General features: G+C 41.1%; 1 protein-coding gene across 1 annotated transcript in view; it reads right to left on the reverse strand.

Moving 5' to 3' along the window:
• LOC132828817 (protein ENL-like) overlaps window positions 1–23,975 on the reverse strand; it is a 112,468-nt gene that overhangs the window by 49,804 nt on the left and 38,689 nt on the right. The window contains exon 3 of the mRNA XM_060845962.1: window positions 1,060–1,142. Coding sequence (XP_060701945.1) covers window positions 1,060–1,142 — 83 coding nt within the window. The remainder of the gene's footprint in view (window positions 1–1,059; window positions 1,143–23,975) is intronic.

Below are 23,975 nucleotides of genomic sequence, written 5' to 3' on the forward strand. Positions count from 1 at the left end.
TCCCTGGGGTCGGGGAGGCCAGAACTAGAGGGCATAAGTTTAGGGTGAGAGGGGAAAGATATAAAAGAGACCTAAGGGGCAACTTTTTCACGCAGAGGGTGGTACATGTATGGAATGAACTGCCAGAGGATGTGATGGAGGCTGGTACAATTGCAACATTTAAGAGGCATTTGGTTGGGTATATGAATAGGAAGGGTTTGGAGGGATATGGGCTGGGTGCTGGCAGATGGGACTAGATTGGGTTGGGATATCTGGTCGGCATGGACGGGTTGGACTGAAGAGTCTGATTCCATGCTGTGCATCTCTATGGCTCTATGACACTGCCTGCATTGACTGCCTGCAGCTTGTACGCTTTTTGTTCAAAAAACGCACTGTCAGGCAGTCAATCCATGTAACATTTTGTAAATCCTAGGTTTGTTCTATATATTGTATCATGCATGCATGACACTGCGATCATTTGCTATAAATTCTATGTCTTATGATCTTGCTCCACAGCTATCTAATGAAGGAACAGTGCTCCGAAAGCTAGTACTTCCAGGTAAATCTGTTGGACTATAACCCGGTGATGTGTGATTCTTAATTTTGTCCACCCCAGTCCAACACCAGCACCTTCACAAGTCTTTGGAGCGAAGGCAATCTTGAGAGTAAGAATAATGTCTGGGCTCGAGGAAGAGTGGTCAAGGAGAGTCAAACAGCATGCACAGTTGTCTGACCGAATTTGAGATTTTTCAGATAACTTTGGAGAAACTGTTTAACAACTATGGCTGAAGGGTTAGAGGGAAACAGAACTCCAGAACCCTCCTATACTGTACTGTGATATGAGGTGCTAAAGAGATTGTGAAATTAAAATAGAAAATGCTGAAAATATTTCAGCAGGTCAGCCAGCACCTGAGAGAAATAATACATTCTGGTTGTAACTGTTCATCAGAATCACAGACTGTCCTAAGATTCTGGGTTATGGAATCAAACAGAGCTGGGGACAAGAAAAGATTAAAGCTCAGAGTGACCTTCTGTTTACTCTTTTTTTAACTAAAAGGAAAGTTTGATCAGCAGAAGTACCTTGTTCTTGAAGTAGACATCAATTGGCATAATAAATCCAGCGTAGCCAGACTCCTCCACTTTATAAGGTGGTTCCTTGCAAACTACATTGGAAGAAATAAAAAACACTAAGTTTTCCTTTTTTAACATTTAACAAGGAGTTTCAAAAAAACCTATCAGTCCAACACCAAAACTCAAGGCCTCATTAAAAACAAGGAAGGAAACTGCTTTATTTTTAATTCAGTTGCTTCATCAGAATTATTAACATTTCTCTACTGTTCTTCTGGAATGACCATGCGACTACTGGACACTTGAACTTTGAAGAACCCCGTGGGTCAGTTATTCATCTTGTTCCTCCCCCCTTGACCAAAATAGTTTTCCAACAATTTTATCTCTCACACCTATTCATATAAAAACAAAGGTGAGTGGGGAAAAGAATGTGCGGGGTCAACCTCATGCACCATCTTGACAAAATGCAATAAAGGTAACTTCTGGAGTAGACAAAAAGTGGTAGCTTATCCCACTGGAAGTTCTGGAAAGTTCCATGACGCTGCCAAATTAACCAAGCAAGCTCCTGGAAATTGTGGCCAAAACTTTTAATTTGGTTCTTCTCATTACATGACTTACATCTCTCCTTTTAGGTTCTCTCACTTTGCCCACCGATCTTTGTTCAATCAGGCTATTAAACAATCCAACTCTAAAGACAAGGTAAGGAGACATATGACAGATAAATACTTCTCCCTTCTAGAGAAACCTGTACTTGGGATGTGGCCCCAGAAATTTAGCTGAGATGAGAACTTTATGCAAAATCCTAAACATTAATCCATGGAAGGCTGCGAAATGCTGACTCAATTCAGCATCCTTAAATCATAGCTATCGTTTAAAAACCAAAACTCTTCAGTGAATGCTGCTACCATTGTCACTGCCCTGCAGGCTAAATCCTGCTAAATGTCAAAGTGATGGGGAAGAACCAGCGGAAGAGGCAAAGAAAATAAAATGTTATTCCATGAAACAAGTCTTCTACACAATTGAGACCTTTGCTATACAGAAGTTTCGAGTAGCTGTGCAGCAAAAAGATTTAACCTTTCACATGCACTGTTTTTAGCAAACTGATTTACGCACACATTCTTGATTTTTTCATTTTAACATGGCCCCAATATTTTTAATCAGCGTGCTAATGGTACCACCAACAAAAGTAAACCCTCTATTCAGACCAAAGTATGATCATGTTGCTTCCTTAGTTCTGAAAGATCTATGGAAGTGACAGCAATTTAGACAGACAGCTGTACAACTGACATGAAGAAGTAAATATGTAAGTGCAACACAACATTGATGTGCTAATGTTACACCTGCTGTTTATGAAATCACTGAATATTTTTGCTCATTGATGTAGGCTTACTCGCTGAGCAGGAAGGTTCATTTCCATACGTTATGTCACCCTACTAGCTAATATCTTCAGTGGGCCTCCGAGCGAAGCACTGTTAATAAGTCTTGCTTTCTATTTATATGTTTGGGTTTCTTTGGGTTGGTAATGTCATTTCCTGTGGTGATGTCATTTTCTGTAGTGATATCATTTCCTATTCTTTTTCTCATGGGGTGGTAGATGGAGTCGAACTCAATGTGTTTGTTGATAGAGTTCCGGTTGGAATGCCATGCTTCTAGGAATTCTCGTGTGTGTTTCTGTTTGGCTTGTCCTAGAATGGATGTGTTGTCCCAGTTGAAGTGGTGTTCTTCCTTATCTGTATGTAAGGATACTAGTGAGAGAGGGTCATGTCATTTTGTGGCTAGTTGGTGTTCATATATCCTGGTTGCTAGTCTTCTGCCTGTTTGTCCAATGTAGTGTTTGTTACAGTTCTTACATGGTAATTTGTAAATAACAATAGTTTTTCATGTTGTAGGACAAGACAAACAGAGACACGCAAGAAAATTCCTAGAAATATGGCATTCCAACCAGAACTCTATCAACAAACACATCGAGTTCAACTCCATCTACAATCCCCTGAGAAAAATAACAGGAAATGGCGTCACCACAGGAAATGACGTCACCAACCCAAAGAAGCCCAAACATATGTATAAAAAGCAGGACTTATCAACAGTCCTTTGCACAGAGGCTCATAGAAGATGTTAGCTAGTAGGGTGACGAAATGTCTGGAAATGAACTTTCCAGCTCAGCGAGCAAACCTACATCCAGAACTTCAACCTGAGCTACAAATCTTCTCAAAACTCACTATTTTTGCTCATGTTATACAAGAGCAAGCCATGATGATGGTGGGATCATGGGAGATGGAAAGCAGGAGGAAAATCGCTGATTCCAAGTTGAGCTGCAAAATAGTTTTGATCAGATATAACCAGTGATTTCAATTTTGCACTTTTCAATCTAATTCTCTGTTTCTAGTCAGGACCAAAGACTAAGGGGCTCATTATATAAAGCTGTCATAGATGATACAATAAGATTCTTATCAAATATTCTCAAGTAGACTGTAGACAAATCTTGGGTAAAGTAAATTTGAGAAAAGATCCATGATGCATGTAGAAATTGGAAAAGTATCTGAAATAAGTCTGTTATATAAAAGCTGGGAGAAATAAACATCTGCAGATGGATTAGATCCGAGATCACTCAAAAAGAAAGAATTATGATACATTGATATTTTCAGCCAATCACAGACATTAGAATGATAACCAAAAAAATGGACAATCAATAACATGACTTCAATGTTCAAAGCAGTGGGAGCCCAACACCTACACAGGCGAGATATACTCTACTAATATAGAAAGGCTGCCAGTAATCATCAACAGAGCAGCTATCATAAGGAACAGTCAACATATTTTTCAGAACAAATAGGTTACAAATAAAAAGCCGATAAGATATATTTGAGATGGCAATTAGGCTAGTAGATGACAGGGTGGTCTAGAAAATATTTTCTATTTCTTTGGAGATCATTTGACAAGTTTTCTCCCTGTATGCTATTAAACGGCTTGTGGTACAAAACACTGTCTGTGTGGAGTTTGAACATTCTCCCTGTGTCTGCATGGGTTTCCATCAGGTACTCCAGTTTTCTCCCACAATTCAAAGGTGTGCAGGTCAGATGAATTGGACATGCTAAACTTCTAAGTGTTAGGTGCATTAGTTAGAGGGAAATGGGTCTGGGTGGGTTACTCTTCGGAGGGTCAGTGTGGACTTGCAGGGCCGAAGGGCCTGTTTCCACACTGTAGGGAATCTAATCTAATCTACCCTTCTTGAAAAGAGGAACAGCATTTGCCTCCTTCCAATCCTTCGGTACGTCTCCCGTGGAGAGTGAGGAAGCAAAGATCTTCATCAGCGGCTTAGCAACCTCATTTCTCGCTTCCCAGAGCAGCCAAGGATAAATCTGGTCTGGCCCTGGGGACTTATCAATCTTAGTGTTTGCCAAAATTTCCAGCAGATCAACTTCATCAATCTTGATCTGTTTAAGGCTGTATTCCAGTTCCTCAAACTTCTCATTCACAAGGTTCCTTTCCTTTGTGAAAACCGAAGCAAAAAACTCATTTAGGGCCTGCCCTATCTGCTCAGACTCCACACATAAGTTCCCTATGCTATCCCAGATCGGCCCTACCTTCTCCCTGATCATTCTATTATTCCTCACTTATGTGTAAAATGCCTTTGGGTTCTCCCTAATCTTTCCTGCCAAGCCTTTTTTGTGCCCCCTCCTGGCTCTCCTCAATCCATTTTTGAGCTCTTTTCTAGCAAGCCTGTCATCCTCTAAAGCTGTGCTAGACCCTTGCTTCCTCCACCTTACATAACCTGCCTTCTTCCTTTTGATGAGAAGCTCTTCTGTTCTCGCCATCCAAGGTTCCTTAATCTTACTCCATTTTACCTATCTCAGAGGAACAAATTCGTGCATCACTCGCAACAACTGCTACTTAAACAGTCTCCACATGTTTGCTGTGACCTTTCTGTGGAACAATTGCTCTCAATCTGTATTTCCCAACTCCTGTCTGATAGTGTCATAATTTCCTTTTCCCCAATTAAATATCTTCCCTTGGTAACTGCTCCTTTACCTCTCCAAGGCTATGGTAAATGTGAGGCAGTTGTGGTCACTGTCACCAAAGTGTTCTCCCACCACGAGATCTGACACCTGTCCTGGCTCATTGCTGAGGACGAAATCCAAAATGGCCTCCCCCCTCGTCGGCCTGTCTACATAGTGAGTTAGGAAACACACCTGAGAACTAGCGAAGGTTTTGGTGATATCGGTGGTGATAGTGTTCAGAACCATAGTAAATGCAGATAATAGTTAAAAATAGGTTACTTACCATGCAACAGCCTCTCAATTGTTTGAATGGTCTACCATTCTCAAACACCGCAGGAATAAAGATTAAGTTAACTGAGCTTGGTGAACAATGTACACAAATATGCCTAATACACATAAATTAAAATGCTACCATGGTGATGCAGGAACATGGTCAAAATGAGCGCTCCTAGTCCAACTCTGGAGCAGGTTCAGGACGTCCAACTAGATGACAATTCTTTAATTTGAAGTGAACAACAAATTCCTAATCGAAACCCAACCCCTGAAGTTCAAAAAACAGATGGACCTGTGAGATTGTGACATGTGAAGGTTGCAGACCATCCAGTGTGAAGACACTCCTACAAAATGGGCAAATGCTTTCCTTCACTAACGATCCTTCATACACCACAGGATCATACCAAAGTTGTGCAATCTGTGAGGGAGGAACTATTACTATATCATATCTGACAGATAAAGTAAAACAGTAATGGTTAGTATGTGCTTGAGGAACATTCAACACACTGTTTAGAGAACCTACTGAGACAAGTCCATAATAGCCATGGAATGGATAGAATAACTAGTCATCTTCCCTTTAGGTTTCCTCCCTGCAAGTTGGCATTAACTCAACCATACAATTAAGTTTCTGTTGCTTGGCAACAGAATTGCACAGCATCATTTACATGACAAGAATCAAAACCACGACTACTGAAACTGCTCTGTGCAAAAAAATTGAAACTTGGGTCTATGTGAATATAGTGTGGAAATAGCAATCTACTTTCAACTAGTGACCAGGGATATGCAGGCTTGGTGGATTAGCCATGCGAAATGCAGGGTTACAGAGATAGGGTCGGTGGATAGGTCTGGTGGGATGTTCTTCAGAGGATCAATGTGGACTCAATGGGCTGAATGGTCTGCTTCCACACTATGGTTCTATGATGTAGTACTCGACAAGAGAAAAGACCAACAATCTCTTAACAAATAAATAGATAGATACAGATGCAATTGTGAATCAACTTTAGTCAGAAAGCCAAATGTATTACAAGTCAAGAATAAGGGTGCAAACCTTCTGATTGCGCAATATTTTTTGACTCTTGCTTCTTCCTGAGCCTGTAATCTCCTCCAACCCACAAATCTCCGAGATATCTGGACTCCTCCATTTATGGCCTCTTGAATATTCTAAATTTTAATTGCCCCACCATTGGTGATTGCCTCCCCAATAGGTCGACCCTTAGTTCTGCAATTCCTAACATAAACCTTTCAGGTTTTTTTTAACTCTTGTAAGACAATCCTTAAAATCCACTTCTTTCACCAACTTTCGGCTCATCTGGCCTGGTATCAGATTTTGTTCAGTAATGCCAGTTTGAAGTTGGAAAGTTTTGTTATGGCAAAGGTGTTCTTTAAATACAAATTATTATTTTCTGGTTTTCAAGCAAATATCTGTAAGGTTGTTAATCAAGGGAGTGAATACATCTGGATGCTCCCTAATCCTAAAATTATTCTATATCATCTTTGGTTGGATGTCGAATCCTGAAATGAATCGTGAGCCAAGAGCAAAGGTGGAAATATGAGAAATTGGGAAAATTCACAAATGCCCTGTAAAGGGTTCCTCACCCCTGTATTACTATTGGCTCATTTCCAAAAGAATCCTAAAAAATCCACCCCACCCCCACAGTTTTATACAGAAATAGATCCACTCCCAGATAGGAATATCGGTCATGACGTTCACTTCTGTTAAGTATTAGGTGAAGAATATCATCCTGTGATACTGCTTTCAGTGTTTGGACCATATTTTGACTGATATTCTGTGTTCAAGCTTAGAAATTGTCCAATTCCAAATAAATTGACCATCATCCATTTTCCAAGAGTGAGGCCTTGCAAACAAGGCCTTGCCTTGTGAATGATAAACAGCTATTAGCGTCAGTTAAGGCAACAGCAAAAGGTAGTATCTTGAATAACACTCTATCCTGGGATAATCATGAGACATCCAATGCCAACTACAAATCAATATTTCCTGGTTAAAATTCAGTGACAATTATAAACAGATAAGCAGTACCGGCCATGCAGGTACCTAACTACCCCTTCAAGTAAAGCATTTGTGCATCTTTCCACGAGTCTCCATCTTGATTGGACATCTCTGAGCATTGTGTCTGGTGGCAGGTAAAGCGTAGATTGGAATTCTATTTCTAACAGTGCCAAGTTTCCAAATGGCACTGAAATCCCGCTGTCTATCTGTGTCTACACTGACTGATTAAATTGATTGAATAATCCAGGTAACAATGTATGCTAAGATGAATTGAGATTATGGATGGTATTTTGTAAAAATCGTGGGAACTGACATCAAGTGTTAGGACCTTGTACTGCCGAATTCAGCTTTAGAATACAAAGCCAAGATGTTATTGGCATCATTCCCATTTATTGATGCACCAGACCTTAGGTTTGGACTGGAGGGTTTGAGTAATACAGAGCAGCTGAATGGGCTGGGGCTTCTGCCCCTGGAGTGTCGGAGGCTAAGGTGTAATGTTAGAGGTTAAATATAAAATCATGAGAGGCATGGATAGGTTGAACAACTAAAGTCTTTTCATAGGGTGGGGGAGTCCAAATCTAGAGGTCATAAGTTTAAGGTGAGAGGGGAAAGATTTAAAAAAGACCTGAGGGGTAACTTTTTCACACAGAGTGTGATGCGTGTATGGAATGAACTGCGGGTGGAAGTGGTGGAGGGTGGAATATTGCCTTGATTATCGGGCTGGGCCCGAGACTCACTGTCTCACGCATGACCTGAGCTGCCTTCCATATTCACATGACTTGTAAATGCTGTTTTGGAACTGGAAACCCACAGTCTATTTATTTCATACTATCTCCTTTAGCTGAGTGAGGCATCGTGTCAATGCAGACTGAAGATGTTGCAGAACAGTGTTACAGAACTATGCCAGCTACCGGAACGGAACCTGAGACATGAAGGATCTTGAATGACTACCTTGAACGTGTAGTTGCAGGTAGATAGAGCAGTGAAGGAGACATTTGGTATGCTTGCCTTGCCTTTATTGATCAATGCATTGAGTACATGAGTTTGGGAGGTCATGTTGCGATTGTAATGGTTAGGCCATTATTGGAATACAGCATGTAATTCTGGTCTCCCTGCCATAGGAAGGATGTTGTGAAACTTGAGAGGGTTCAGAAAAAGGATGTTGCCAGGCTTGGAGAGTTTAAACAAAAAGGGAGAGGCTGAATAAGCTGGAAAGTCAGAGGCTGAGGAGTGACCTTGTATAGAGGTTTACAAAATCATGAGATATGGTAAAATAGGCAAGGACTTTTCCACAGGGGGAGGGACTGTGGTGGGGGGAGGGGAGGTCCAAAACTTGAGGGCAAAGGTTTACACTGAGAGGAGAAAGATTTAAAAGGTGTCTGAAGGCAACTTTTTCACACAAAGGGTGGTGCGTGTAAGGAATGAGCTGCCAGAGGCAGTGGTAAAGGCTGGTATGATTTCAACATTTAAAAGGCATCTGGATAGGTATATGAATAGGAAGGGTTTAGAGCCATATGGACCAAACACTGACAAGTGGGACTAAATTTATTTAGGACATCTGGTCAGCATGGACGAGTTGGACGAAGGGTCTGTTTCTGTGTTCTGTAGCTCTATGATTCTAACTCTTCTATTGTGTGCTGGAAGTACTTTCAATCATGGTTTTCCAAGTAATACTTGGCAACTATCTAAAAAAAACACTTTGCAAGGATCCAGGGAAAGAACAGCAGAGTGGGACTAGTTGAATTGCTCTAGTAAAGAACCAACTTAAAAAGAACAGGTTGAATGGCTTCTTTCCAAGTCATCAGACATGCTTGTAGGTATTTGAATCTTACTAGTTATCAATAAAAGAATAATTGACCTTTCAAAATTAATCTTCTCAGGAGAAGGTCGCTACAGTGAGTGGTAGCAGAAATTCAATGCGAGTAATGTTAAATATGGCTATTCCAAATTATATGTATCAACTCTGGACTAGTATAGCTGAGCTCATTAACAGTGACCATGGAACTATTCTCAATTGTTGTGGTTCTGTTCGCCGAGCTGGGAGTTTTTCTTGCAAACGTTTCGTCCCCTTTCTAGGTGACATCTTCAGTGCTTGGGAGCCTCCTGCGAAGCTCTTTGGGGGCTTCACAGGAGGCTCCCAAGCACTGAAGATGTCACCTAGAAAGGGGACGAAACTTTTGCAAGAAAAACTCCCAGCTCGGCGAACAGAACCACAACAACGAGCACCCGAGCTACGAATCTTCTCACAAACTATTCTCAATTATTGTAAAATCTGTAATCCTTACAAGACCTTGAAATACAACAATGAAGCTGACTCACATTCCATGTTGGAGATAAGCAAAACTAAATCCATCCTTGGGTTTGGTTATATTCTTTTGTAACCTGATTAAATCCTCAGAGATGTTCATCATCCAAAATGAGACAACTCTTTGAAACATTGGTGAATTGTGTGAATACATTCTAGGGACAGATTCTAATAAAAATGCAGGCCCTTGCAGACAAGTTAATTCATAGAAAGATAGAAATGTGATACAGTTGGGGGCTGCTGGGAGCATCGAGATACTCTGAGAGAGCGATGCATTCATCTGAAAATGAGGATAAGAGTTCTAGCAATCCACCTGATATGCATTACTTGCAAGCAGGTTGATTAATAAGCTTAGGTGAGTGGAGGGGTAGGCGAGAAATCTAAAATCCATTTAATCCAATTCTCTAAACTTTGAGTTGCCATTTGTAGAACAAAGAATAGCTTTCATTGAATAGACAGTGAGAATGGATTTCATAGGGTCATAGATTGCTAATGAAGGAGACAAGTTTTTTTTATGCATCTCACCTGCATTGGCACTTTCAAAAAGCCATTTAATTGAACCCATTTAGCTGCTGCTTCCCCAGTATCTCACAAGGTCTTCCAGTTCAAATGTTGGCCCAACACAGGTTTGAAAGTTATAACTGAATCAGTTTTTACCAAAGTTTTTGGCTCATCATTGCAACACCCAGCAAAAGAAAAATTTCCTCCTGTTACCTCTAGTTCTTTCACAAATTACTATACATCTGTGCCTTTCATCACCCTCTTCTTTACTTACTCCCGTCAAAACCATTACAGATTCTGGACATACCTCTCACATTTGTCCTTAGTCCGACAGCTTTATTTGGAATCACTAGCGTTCGGAATGCTGCTCCTTCATCCGGTGGTTGTGGTGTATAGGGTTGTAAGAAACAGAATTTATAGCAAAAGTTTACAGTGTGATGAAACTGAAACAATCCAGGTCTTTATCAGTATGTAATTTCTGTTACAGAACACTATAAACTTTTGCTATAAATCCTGTGTCCTATGATCTTATACTCCACAACCACCTGATGAAGGAGCAGTGCTCCAAAAGCTAGTGCTTCCAAATAAATCTGTTGGACTATAACCTGGTGTTGTGCGATTTTTAACTTTGTACACCCTAGTCCAACACCGACATGTCCAAATCATGACATTTGTCTTTGAGCTTGAGAAAAATTGTGAATTCTCTAGACCTCCTTCATCCTTCAAAATAATCATGTAAATCTCTCCATTTTTTTGAAGACCTCCGCATTCTTCATGAATCTTATTTGTTTTAAACTAGTTTGTGTTTTGCCTACTTTTAGCCAGATACGCCTTAAGGGTTTGACCATCTTCACTGGAGAAATTCACCTGTGCTCAAATTCAATTTAGTGACAGGGAATGCAGGGAGAACTTGCCATTTAGATATGTAACCGGGTCAAAGGTAAGAGACAGAGGGACATGGTGGAGAGTTGCTTTTCAGACTGGAGACCAGAGGCGTGCCACAAAGATTGGTGCTGGGTCCACTGCTTTTTGTCATTTATATCAATGATTTGGATGTGAATATAGGAAGTATGGTTAGTAAGTTTGCAGATGATACCAAAATTGGAGGTGTAGAGGACAGCGATGAAGGTTACCTCAAAGTACAATGGGACCATGATCAGATGGGTTATTGGGCCGAGGAGTGGCAGATGGAGTTTAATTTAGATAAATGTGAGGTGCTGCATTTTAGAAAGGTAAATCAGGGCAGGACTTATATACTTAATGGTGTGGTCCTGCTGAACAAAGAGACCTTGAAGTACAGGTTCATAGCTCCTTGAAAGTGGAATCGCAGGTAGACTACATAGTGAATGCGGCGTTTAGTGCACCTGCCCTTATTGGTCAGGGCATTGCGTTTAGTAGTTGGGATGTCATGTTGTGGCTGTACAGGACATCGGTGAGGTCACTTTTGGAATACTATGTTCAATTCTGGTCTCCCATCCATGAAGAAAGCTATCATTAAACTTAGAAAAGCTTTACAAGGATGTTGCCAGGGTTGGAGGGTTTGAACTACAGGGAGAGGCTAAATACGCTGGGCTATTTTCCAGAGCATTGGAGGCTAAAGGGTGACCTTGTAGAAGTTTATAAAATCATGTGAGTTTATAAAATCACGTGGGGCATGGATAGGATAAACAGCCAAGGGGGTGGGAAGATTTAAAAGAGACTTAAAGGGCAACGTTTTCATGCAAAGGGTGGTGTGTGTATGGAAAAAAGCTGCCAGAGGAAGTAATGGAGGCTGGTATAATGACAACATTTTAAAGCCATCTGGATGGGTATATGAATAGGAAGGGTTTGGAGGGATATGGGCCGAGAGTTGGCAAATGGGACAAGATTAGGTTAGGATGTAGAGTCAGCATGGACAAGTTGAACCGATGGGTCTGTTCCTGTGCTGTGCATCTCTATGACTCTTATGACTGTAAAGAACTGCAGCCATTATCATGCACTAAGACTAAGGTGCCGACCATAGTTTGTTACAATTTGCTGAGAAGACTCTTCCAAAAGGGCACTTCAGATTCTTGAGGGAGCAAAATCAAAGAACATAGTATCAGTAACAGTCATTTTGGGTGTAGCCTGTCCTACAAGTCAGCTTTAAGACAGACAGAGATCTCTCTCACATTTGGTGATCCTCTTTGAAGAAAAATCAAACAACTGGCTGTTGAAGTTTCACATTGGACATGCAAATTAAAAGTTAATCCACTCCAAGGAGAGGTGAGGAAGCCTCTGTTACTTTATTTGATGTCCCCCAGCATCATCAGTCTCTGCTTCCATAGAGATTTCTTTTGGATGGATTAGGTACATTTGGCAAGCCAAATATCAATGTGCACTCTTCACCGAAGCAGAGTCAATGTCATGCAATGTCTTCTCGATTTTCTTTGAACAAGATGGAGGACAGGAAAAATGTCTGTCTATAACAGGATGCGCCTCTTTTGAAGTATTTTAGGTGTTTGAGGAGCAGCAATTACTGTTTTATACGCTGTTGCATTATTTTGGAACTTTGGAGAGAAAAAAAGTCAAAACAACAGTACTTTTAAAAGAGAGAAGAACAGACAAAGGCAGCACATGGTCTGCGCAGAGAGAGGGGGAAAGAGAAAAAGAAACACCCACACTGCTAACTGACACAGCAGTGAACCTTCACAGTTACTGCATTTGCTGTTGAATTAATGTATCACTGGATATCGGAGTGCGTGTAGGAAAATTAAAGCAAAATTCACAACTGATCTTGGAGGAACCTGTTTGGGAAAGGTCACCAACACAAAAACAGATAAGTTGAATAGTTTTAAGTGTGGCCTTGCTGTAAGTCTGCAGTAGTAAGTAGAGTGCGTTCTTTCTTGATTATATGTTTTATTGAGATACGTCTCTTGATTAAACTTAAAAATATAAGCCATAAGTATTAAGTTAGCCTGGAGCAGTGTTTTGTAGTGGAATAAGATGGTGCTATTTTCTGGTCTGCAGATTGGAAGAAGAAAAGGTGGCCCTTAATAGAGTGATATGCTCTTCTTGTCACATGTGGGTGTTTAGGGAGAGCTTACGTGTTACTGAAGATTATATCTGCAATAAATGCCGTTTGTTAAGAATCCAATCAGATCAAATGGATTGGTTGGAGCGACAGTTAGAGGCAAAGAAGAATTTACAAGAGCAAGGGGGTGTAATGGATGGCAGTTACAGGAAGAGAACAAAGTCGCAGATACAGTCATATTGAAGAGTTAACTCCAGGAAAGGTAAGAGAGGCAGGCAGTTAGTGCAGGAGTCTTCTGTAGCTAGCCCCATTTCAAACAAGTATGCTGCTTTGGAAAATGTTGGCGGGGGTGGTGGGGGGGGGGGGGGGGATGGATTCTCAGGGGAATGTAGCACAAACAGCCAAGTTTCTGGTATTGAGACTGGTTCTAATGCCATGAAGGGTATATCAGGTTCCAAGCGAACGACTGTATTAGGGGACTGTCTAGTCAGAGGCACATACAGACGTTTCTGTGGCCAGCAGTGTATTGCCTCCCTGGTGCCAGATTCAAGGATATCCAAGAGAGGGTACAGAATGTTCTCAAAGGGAAGAAAGCCCACCAAGAGATCATTGTACACATTGGAACCAGCAACATAGGAAGGGAAAAGGATGAAATTGTGAAGGGAGAATATAGAGAGTTAGGCAGGAATTTAAAAAGGAAGTTTGCGAGAGTGGTAACATCTGGATTACTCCTGGTGCTATGAACTGGTGAGGATAGGAAGAGGAGGATAGAGCAGATGAATGTATGGCTGAGGAGCCGGTGTATGGGAGAAGGATTCCAAATATCCAAAAATGTGAATCTCTTCTGGGGTAGAAGTAACCTGTACAAGAAGGACAGATTGCACCTGAATTGGAAGGGGATTAAATATACTGGCCAGGAAATTTTCTAGAGATGCTCAGCAGGTTTTAAACTAGTAATGTGGGGGGAACCCAGGGAAATAGTGAGGAAAGAGATCAATCTGAGACTGGTACAGTTAAGAAGTGAGTCAAACACTCAGGGCAGGCAGGGACAAAGCAGAGAACAAGGTAGGATTGATAAATTAAACTGCATTTATTTCAATGCAAGAGGCCAACAGAAAAGGCAGATGAACTCAGAGCATGGTTAGGGACATGGGACTGGGATATCATAGCAATTAGAATCGTGGCTCAGGCATGGACAGGTCTGGCAGCTTAATGTTCCATGATACAAATGCTACAGGAAGGACAGAAAGGGAGGCAAGAAAGGAGAGGGAGAGGGATTTTTTGATAAGGGATAGCTTTACAGCTATATTGAGGGAGGATATTCCCGAAATACATCCAGGGAACTTATTTGGGTGGAATAGAGATATAAGAAAAGGATGATCATCTTATTGGGATTGAATTATAGACCCCCTAGTAGTCAGCAGGAAATTGAGAAACACATTTGTAAGGCAATCTCAGTTATCTGTAAAAATAATAGGGTGGTTATGGTTGGAGATTTTAACTTTCCAAACATAAACTGGAAGGCTTTAGATGGAGAATAATTTCAAGGTTTGTGCGAAGATTTGTAGCTCGGGTGCTCGTTGTTGTGGTTCTGTTCGCCGAGCTGGAAGTATTTGTTGCAAACGTTTCGTCCCCTGGCTAGGCGACATCATCAGTACTCTGGAGCCTCCTGCGAAGGGCTTCTTTGATGTTTCTTCCGGTATTTATAGTGGTCTGTCCTTGCCGCTTCTGGGTGTTAAGAGTGTACAAGACAATTTTCTGATTCAGTATGTGGATGTACCTACTAGAGAAGGTGCAAAACTTGACCTACTCTTGGGAAAATAAGGTGTCAGTGGGGCAGCACTTTGGATCCAGCAACCATAATTCTATTAGTTTTTAAATAGTAATGGAAAAGGACAGACCAGATCTAAAAGTTAAAATTCTAAATTGGAGGAAGGCTAATTTTGTCGGAATCAGACAAGAACTCTCAAAAGCTGATTGGGAGAAGATTTATGAATTGGTTCATAAATCAAAGTGTGGTTTCTGACATCAATTTCAATCTGTGAGGGATAGAAACTAGGGAAAAGAAAAATCCTCAGATGGGAAGGGAAAAGGAGATATCATTGATGAATAGTAAAGATGGTTTACTACAGGGTAAAAAGGAAACCCATGAGGAGCTAAGGTAAGTAAAAAATTTCAGGTGTTTTCAGTGCAATAAAGTAAGCCACATGAAGTCACAGTGTTGGTGGTTTGGAAAAATGTTGGGAAGACAGATGTGGAAAAACAGGATAAGCCAGGTGAGTTTTATTGAAATGATAAAGGAAAGCACAGGGGAAGCTAAAAAAAACTGCAACAGAATGTACAACCTGGTCAGGAGTTGGATGAGAAGAAAGTGCCAGACCTCTTTCAAGAATTTACTGACAAGGGTAACATTTACTTGTACATGCCAGCAGGAGCAGGTAAAGAAATTAACATTTTAGGAGATACGGGAGCAAGTGGTGGTGGGTGTTGAAAAGATACATAACTTAGAAGAAGTATTACCAGAAAAGGTGATAATATGTAGAATTCATGGTGAGAAGAGCAGTGTTCCATTTTATAAAGTGAGATTGGAAAGTCCAGTGAAAAGTGGTGTAGTGGGAGGGGTAACAGAAATTCTCAGTTCCGTGATTACAGTTTATCCTTGATAATGATATAGCTGGATCATAGGAGAGAGTGATGACTACTGTAATTGAAAGCTTGTGGAAGAACAGGCAACTGAGGTGTTACAGGAAGGATTGCCTGTGATAACAAGGTCACAAATCCACAGGTAAAAACATGAGAAATCAAAGAATAAAGATGAGGAAGTTGAAGTTCAATTATCAGAGATTTATACTTGATCAAATGATTGAGGAAAAACAAAAACAGGTGGAGGACAAAGTGAATATTTTTAGTTCAGAAAAATCAACTGAATTACAACAGAAAGATGGAAAACTAAAGCAGCTGTATCAAAAAGCCTATGTAGAAGAAGTAGGTGTGTATAAAACAAAATGCTATCTTAAAAATGACATATTGATGAAGAAATGGAGACCATCATATATTCAAGCAGATGAAAACTGAGCAGAAGTTAATCAAGCTGTATTACTGGTTGGTTATAGAAAGGAAGCGTTACAGGTAGCACATGAATTAACAGTAGGTGATCATTTAGGACAAAGGAAAACTCCAGCCAAAATACAAAAATATTTTTATTTGATGGTCTGATAATTGATTGAGATATTTTATTCAATTTGATGACTGTCGTGTGCTCTGTTTTACAGAGCATGGTTCACTCCTGCTGCACTTGATTGTGCCCTACCATCTAAAGATTTCTCTCTGCATCACATGGACTGCACTGTGTCCTCGGCAAGGCAAGGGGCGGTGGGGTCTGCCTCCTAATCAACTCTTACTAGTGCTCAAATGTGGTGACCCTGGCGAGTTACTGCTCCCCCGACTTAGAATATCTAGATATGACCTCCAGAAGGCCATTAGAGATGCCAAGAAGCAATATCAGACTAAACTAACCACACGGCCACCTGCCGTTTGTGGCAATGCCTACACGACAGTGGGTTACAAAGTGAAGCAGAGCAGAATAACAGACAAAATACATCCCTCTCTGATAAGCTCAAAGCATTTTATGCTCATTTTAAGCAGACGGTCAGTGAAACAGTGTCATTTGCCCCAAAAGGCTCAGGTTCACCTGCTCCCTCAGTCACTGCTGCAAACATCAGATCGACCTTTTTGACAGGGAACCTATGGAAAGTGACTGGCCTGGATGGAGTCCCCAGCTGCACACACCAGTACACAGGAGTATTCGCTGACATCTTTAACCTCTCCCTACTATGACCTGAAGTCTCCATTTGCTTCAAAAAGATCACCATCATCCCGTACCAAAGAAATGTCACACAGCATGCCTCAATGACTACGACCCAATGGCTTTGACCTCCATAAGCTTCTCTCCTAGGAACTCTATGCTCTCGACCATTTCTACCTCAACTCTATTGATGTAGAGAGGGGTGTGCCCTCCACCTTGCTGTCTGAAGTGAATGACTAGATGTTTCATTTTGCTGACATCGAGGGAGGGATTGTTACCTTTACACCAGGCCACCAAGCACTCTATTTCTTTCATGTATTCTGTCTCATCATTGTTAGAGATCTAGCCTACAACAATGGCATCATCAGCAAACTTGTAGATGGAGTTAGTTCGAAATTCGGCCACATAGTCGCATGTACAGGGGATAGAGTACAGTAAGGGACTGAGTAAGCAGCCTTAAGGGGCGCCAGTGTTAAGGATTGATGTGGAGGTGGTATTGCTGCCTATCCTCACTGATTGCAGTCTGTGGGTCAAAGTCAAGGATCCTGGTGCAGAGATTGGAACAAAGACCTAGGTTTTGGAGTTTGGTGATTAGTTTGGATGGAATTATTGAAGGTGGAGCTGTTGTCAATAGTAGAAGCCTGACATAGGTTTCCCTGTTATCCAGATGTTCCAGAGATGAGTGTAAGGCCAAAGAGATGACATCTGCCAAGGACTTGTTGCAATGGTAGGCAAATTAAGGGATTAAGGCAGGCTGGGAGGCTAGAGTTGATATGAGTCATAACTAACCTCTTGAAGCCCTTCATAATTATGCCCTCTGCAATTGGATCCTCAACTTCCTGACCCACAGACTGCCATCAGTGAGGATACGCAACAACACCACCTCCATGACCATCCTTAATACCAAGCCCCACAAGACTGCATTCTTAGTCCCTTACCATACTCCCCATATACATGACTATGTGGCCGAATGTCGAGCTAACTCCATCTACAAGTTTGCTGATGACTCCATTGTTGTAGGCTGGATCTCCAACAATGACGAGACAGAATACATGAAAGAGAGAGAGTGCTTGGTGGCCTGGTGTAAAGGTAACAATCCCTCCTCGATGTCAGCAAAATGAAAGAGCTGGATATTCACCTCAGACAGCAAGGTGGAGGGCACACCTCCTCCTCTGCCACCCCCCCCCCCCCCCCCCCCCCAAATTATTATAAATGGAGCTGAGTTGAAGATGGTTGACATCATCAAGTTCCACGTTGATGTGACGGTCAAGAAAGCACAATATCTCTACTTCTTCAGGAGGCTAAGGAAATTCAGCAGGTCAGGAAGCAAAAAAAAATCAAAAATTCACAACTTGCAAATGGAAATAATGTGTTAGTGTTACTCCCAGCGGTAGGTGAACCTTTAAAGGCATGGTTTAATGGGCCTTATAAAATCAAAAGGAGATTGACTGAGGTGAGCTATTTATTAAAACTTCCAGATAGAAAGAAATCTCAGTGTTTCATGTGAATATGCTCAACATATTTTGATAGGGGAGGAAAGCAAAAGGACAATGTGTTATTGGTTACAGTACAGAGTGAAGAACTAAGTTCAGATGATTCTGAATTGGACATTCCTCAAATTAAATTGGTCAATAAGGAAGTTCTCAAAAATTGAGTTACCTTCCAGAGAAAAATCAAAATGACCTCAGTTATGACAAACACATGGGAGATATGTGTGAATAAACTGGGGAGTGCTAATCCAATTATGCATGATGTAGATATAGGAGGTGCTGCTCCAATTAAGTAGCATCCTTATTGACTCAAAGTTGGCACAGGTTCAAAATAAGATTGAACATATGCTCAAAGACAATATAATTGAAGTGAGTTCCAGCAAATGGAGCTCATCCATAGGAATGGTGCCAAAATCAGATGGCACCAATGATTGTGGGGACTATCACAAAGTTGGAGCAGTTACAAAATCTGATTCATATCCTACTCCAAGTTTGGATGATTATATTGAGGAGATTGGACAAGCAACTTATATTTCTACTCCAAGGATACTTTTAACCTAAAGAGTGAAAGACACTTTTGCTTTTGTGACACCAAATGGACTGTACCAATTTAAAGTCATGCCATTTAGCAAGAAAAATATGCCAGCCACATTTCATACACTAACCAATAAAGTCATTCCTGGGTTACCCAATCGTGTGGTATACATCAACGACCTGCTGATTTTTAGTCATGGAAGGAACATTTGGAGCATTAATCAGAACTGTTCAATTAACTTGGGAGGCAGGCTTAGTGATAAACCTTGCTAAGAGTGAGTTTGCAAGAACCCAATTTCATGTTCCTTGGATAAGGACAGATGGCCCTCCAGGATATGAAAACAAAGGTTACTGGGGAGTTTCCCAGGCCGTCAATGAAGAGAAAAGTATTGCAAATACTGGGATTCAGTGGTTTTTAATCTGAAGTTTGCACTGAATTTTAACAGTGCGGTTTCTCCACTGACTTATTGAAGAATTGCAGAAAATTTCAGTGGATGTAGCACTGTCAGAAGGCATTTGAAAGCTATATTAACCACTGCCCCAATATTAGCCACACTTAATTACGCAAAGCCATTTAAAGCGGCTATTGATGCAAGTGATGTGGGTGTTGGTGCTGTATTCTTGTAAGGTGACAAGGTAGAAAGGCATATTGAGTATTTTCCAGAAAATTTAATAATTACCAACAAAAATATTCCACAATTGAGAAGGAGATCTTGAACTTGGTGCTGGCGTTACAACATTTCAACATTTATATTGTCAGTAATGTGTTTGAGCAACTGTATATACTCATCATAAGCCCTTAAATTTTTTAGAAAACTTTAAGGACAGAAATTCCAGGCTGTTTAGATGGAGCTTCTTGCTGCAGCCATTCAATTTAAATATTATACATGCAGCGGGACGAGAGAGTGTAATTGCCAACACGCCGTCATGACTGTAGGGATGGAGGAAAGAGGCCGTTAATTAGTAATAATTAGTAATAACTGCTGAATCTATTACTCTGTTAACCTTTCCAATAGAGTTTCAGCGGAGCCAATTCTTTCTTTTGTTGTGTTTTAATTATGTTGCATAAATAAATCATGTTTTGCTTAATGTCAAGTAGCTTGATGAACGGATTTACATCTGGAAAGCAACACCTTACATTTTACCTTTAAAATAAGAAAATGTTCGGGTCTAGGCTATCTTCTTAATATATTTTGAGGGGATTTGGTCTGGTCCATAATAGTTTCAGAAACTTGGTCAAATAGCGAAGTAATACTGCTCTAAATGAGACAATCAATTACTTTTTGATGGAAGCAACATATGGTCCACATCTATGTCAGTGGATGCATAAAGAAAAACAGTTCAGTAAGCATGCACATTGGGCAATGTGCAAATTCACCTCCTTTAATATTTCTTAATTGCTTTAAATATTCTTTTTGCAATGGATACTTAAAACAATTGATTGGCTTGTTCATTCTCTGCTATGACTTCAAGAGTACTATAAAATAGACAAACATATTCATACTGTACTCTTCAGTGCATCTTATGAAAGATAGCCATTTCTTGATATTTGTGGGGATATTGTTAGCAAGTGCAGATTTTTCGATTCCTGGGATAATCCTAAAAAAAATCAGAATATATCTACTTCATGGAAACAGAATGCACTTTTGGGCCACGGGGCCTGTTTAATTAAACCTGTTTCAGGAAGAGCAAACAGATCAGATTCCACCACTTCAATAGCAAAAACAATGCAAGGAAAAGGATGAGATTCTGAAGGGAGAATACACAAAGTAAAGCAGGAATTTTAAAAAAAGGTCATCGAAGGTTGTAATATCTGGATTACTCCCGAAACTATGAGCTAGTGAGGGTAGGAATAGGAGGACAGATCAGATGAATACATGGCTGAGACTCTGGTGCAAGGGTGAAGGGTTCACATTTTTGGATCACTGGAATCTCTTCTGGGATTGCACCAGAACTGGAAGAGGACTAATACAGTGGTAGGGAGATTTGCAAGAGCTGCTAGGGATGATTTAAGTGAGTAAGGTGGGGGTGGGGAGGTAATAGTGAGGAAAGAGATCAATCTGAAACTGGTACAGTTGGGAAAAGGAACAAGTCAAACAGTCAGGACAAGCAGGAACAAAACAGAGAACAAGGTAGGACTGATAAATTAAACTGCATTTATTTCACTGCAAGAGGCCTAACAGGGAAGGCAGATGACCTCAGGGCAAGTTAAGAACATGGAACTGGGAATTCGTAGTAAGTACGGAGATGTGGCTCAGGGATAGACAGGACTGGCATCTTAACATTCCAGGATACAAATGCTATTGGAAGGATGGAAAGGAGAGCACCAGAGGAGGGGAGTAGGATTTTTGATAATGGATAACATTACAGCTGTACTGAGGGAGGATATTCCTGGGAATACATCCAGGCAGTTCTTTAGGCGAAACTGAACAATAGAAAAGGGATGATCACCTTATTAGGATTGTATTATAGACCACCCCACCCTAAATAAGCAGCAGGAAATAGAAAAACAAATCTGTAAGGAGATTTCAGTTATCTGTAAGAATAATAGGGTGGTTAAGGTAGTGCGTACAAGAAAATTCTCTGATTCGGTATGTGAATGTACCTACTAGAGAAGCTGCAAAAACTGGAGACCTACTCTTGGGAAATAAGACAGGACAAGTGACAGAGATGTCAATGGGGGAGCACTTTGGGGCCAGTGTCCGTAATGCTATTAGTTTTAAAATAGTGATGGAAAAGGATAGACCAGATCTAAAAGTTGAAGTTCTAAATTGGAGAAAGGCCAATTTTGACGTTATTAGGCAAGAACTTTCAAAGAAACCTTTAAAAGTGAGATAACGAGAGTCCAGAGATAGTATATTCCTGTTAGAGTGAAAGGAAAGGCTGGTAGGTGTAGGGAATGCTGGATGACTTAAGAAATTGAGGTTTTGGTTAAGAAAAAGGAAGCATATGTCAGATATAGACAGGATAGATCAAGTGAATCCTTAGAAGAGTAGAAAGGCAGTAGGAGTATACTTAAGAGGGAAATCAGGAGGGCAGAAAGGGGACAAATAGGATTAAAGAGAATCCAAAGGGATTTCATAAATATATTCAGGACCAAAGGTAGCCAGCAATATAATAGGGCCCCTCAAAGATCGGCAGGGCAGCCTATGTGTGGAATCACAAGAGATGGGGGACACTAAACGAGTATTTTGCATCAGTATTTACAGTGGAAAAGGACATGGAAGATACAGAATGTAGGGAAATAGATGGTGACATCTTGAAAAAAATGCCCATATTACAGAGTAGGAAGTGCTGGATGTCATGAAATGCATGCAAGTGGATAAATCCCACGACCTGATCAGGTGTACTCTAGGACTCCAAGGGAGACTAGGGAAGTGATTGCTGGGCCACTTGCTAAGATATTTGTATCATCGACAATCATAGGTGAGGTGCTGGAAAATTGGAGGTTGGCTAATGGCAATTATTTAAGAAAGGTGGGAAGGAAAAGCCAGGGAATATAGACCAGTGAGCCTGACACTGGTGGTGGGCAAGTTGTTGGAGGGAATCCTGAAGTATAGGAGTTACATGTATTTGGAAAGGCAAGGACTGATCAGGAATGGTCAACATAGCTTTGTGCATGGGAAATCATGTCTCACTAACTTGATTGATTTTTTGAAGAAGTAACAAAGAGGATTGATGAGGGCAGAGCAGTGGACGTGATCTATATGGACTTCAGTAAGGCATTCGCCCAGGTTCCTCATGGTAGATTCCTGAGCAAGGTTAGATCTCATGGAATACAGGAAGAACTAGCTATTAGGATACAGAACTGGCTCAAAGGTAGAAGACAGAGGGTGATGGTGGAGGGTTGCTTTTCAGACTGGAGGTCTGTGACCAGTGGTATGCCACAAGGATTGGTGCTGGGTCCACTGCTTTTTGTCATTTATATAAATGATTTGGATATGAACATAGAAGGTATGGTTAGTAAGTTTGCAGATGACACCAAAATTGGGGGTGTAGTGGTCAGCGATGAAGGTTAACTCAGATTACAACGGGGTCTTGGTCAGATGGGCCAAGGAGTGGCAGATGGAGCTCAATTTAGATAAATTGAGGTACTGCATTTTGGGGAAAGGAAAATCAGGGCAGGGCTTATACACTTGATGGTGTGGGTGGCGCTGGAGAGGCGCAGTGGGTTGAGCGGCATCCAAGGAGCAGGAGAATAGAGGTGTTGGTTCTCCTAATCCTTGGATGCTGCCCGGCCTGCTGTGCTTTTCCAGCACCACACTCTCGACTTTCATCTCCAGCATCTGCAGTCCTCACTTTCTCAGAGGCTTATACACTTAATGGTAAGGTCCTGGGGAGTGCTACTGAACAAAGAGACCTTGGAGTGCAGGTCCATAGCTCCTTGAAAGTGGAGTTGCAAGTATACATGATATTGAAAGCAACTTTTGGTATGCTTTCCTTTATTGGACAGAACACTGAACAAAGGAGTTGGAGGTCATGTTGCAGCTGTACAGGACATTGGCTAGGCCACTTTTAGAATATTGTGTGCAATTCTGGTCTCCCCCCTTTTGAAAAATGTTGTGAACATTGCAAGGGTTCAGAAAAGATATACAAGGACTTTACCAGGACTGGAGGATTTGAACTACACAGAGAGGCTGAATAGGCTGGAGTTGTTTTCCCTGGAACGTCGGAGGCTGAGGGGTAACCTTATAGAGGCTTATAAAATCATGAGAGGCATGGATAAGGTAAATAGACAAGGCTTTTTCCCTAGGGTGGGGGAGTCCAGAATTAGAGGGCATAGGTTTAGGTGGGAGGGGAAAGATTTAAGAGACCTCAGGGGCAACTTTTTCATGCAGAGGGTGGTGCATGTATGGAATGAGGTGCCAGAAGAAATGGTGGAGGCTGGTACAATTACAATAGGTGCAGGAGTAGGCCATTCTGCCCTTCGAGCCTGCATCACCATTCAACATGGTCATGGCTGATCATCCTTAATCAGTATCTGTATTTTTAAGCTGTGTCCTCTGGTTCGGCACTCACCCA

Source organism: Hemiscyllium ocellatum, chromosome 28 (assembly GCF_020745735.1).
Source record: "Hemiscyllium ocellatum isolate sHemOce1 chromosome 28, sHemOce1.pat.X.cur, whole genome shotgun sequence".
In the NCBI taxonomy this organism is placed as follows: Eukaryota; Metazoa; Chordata; class Chondrichthyes; order Orectolobiformes; family Hemiscylliidae; genus Hemiscyllium; species Hemiscyllium ocellatum.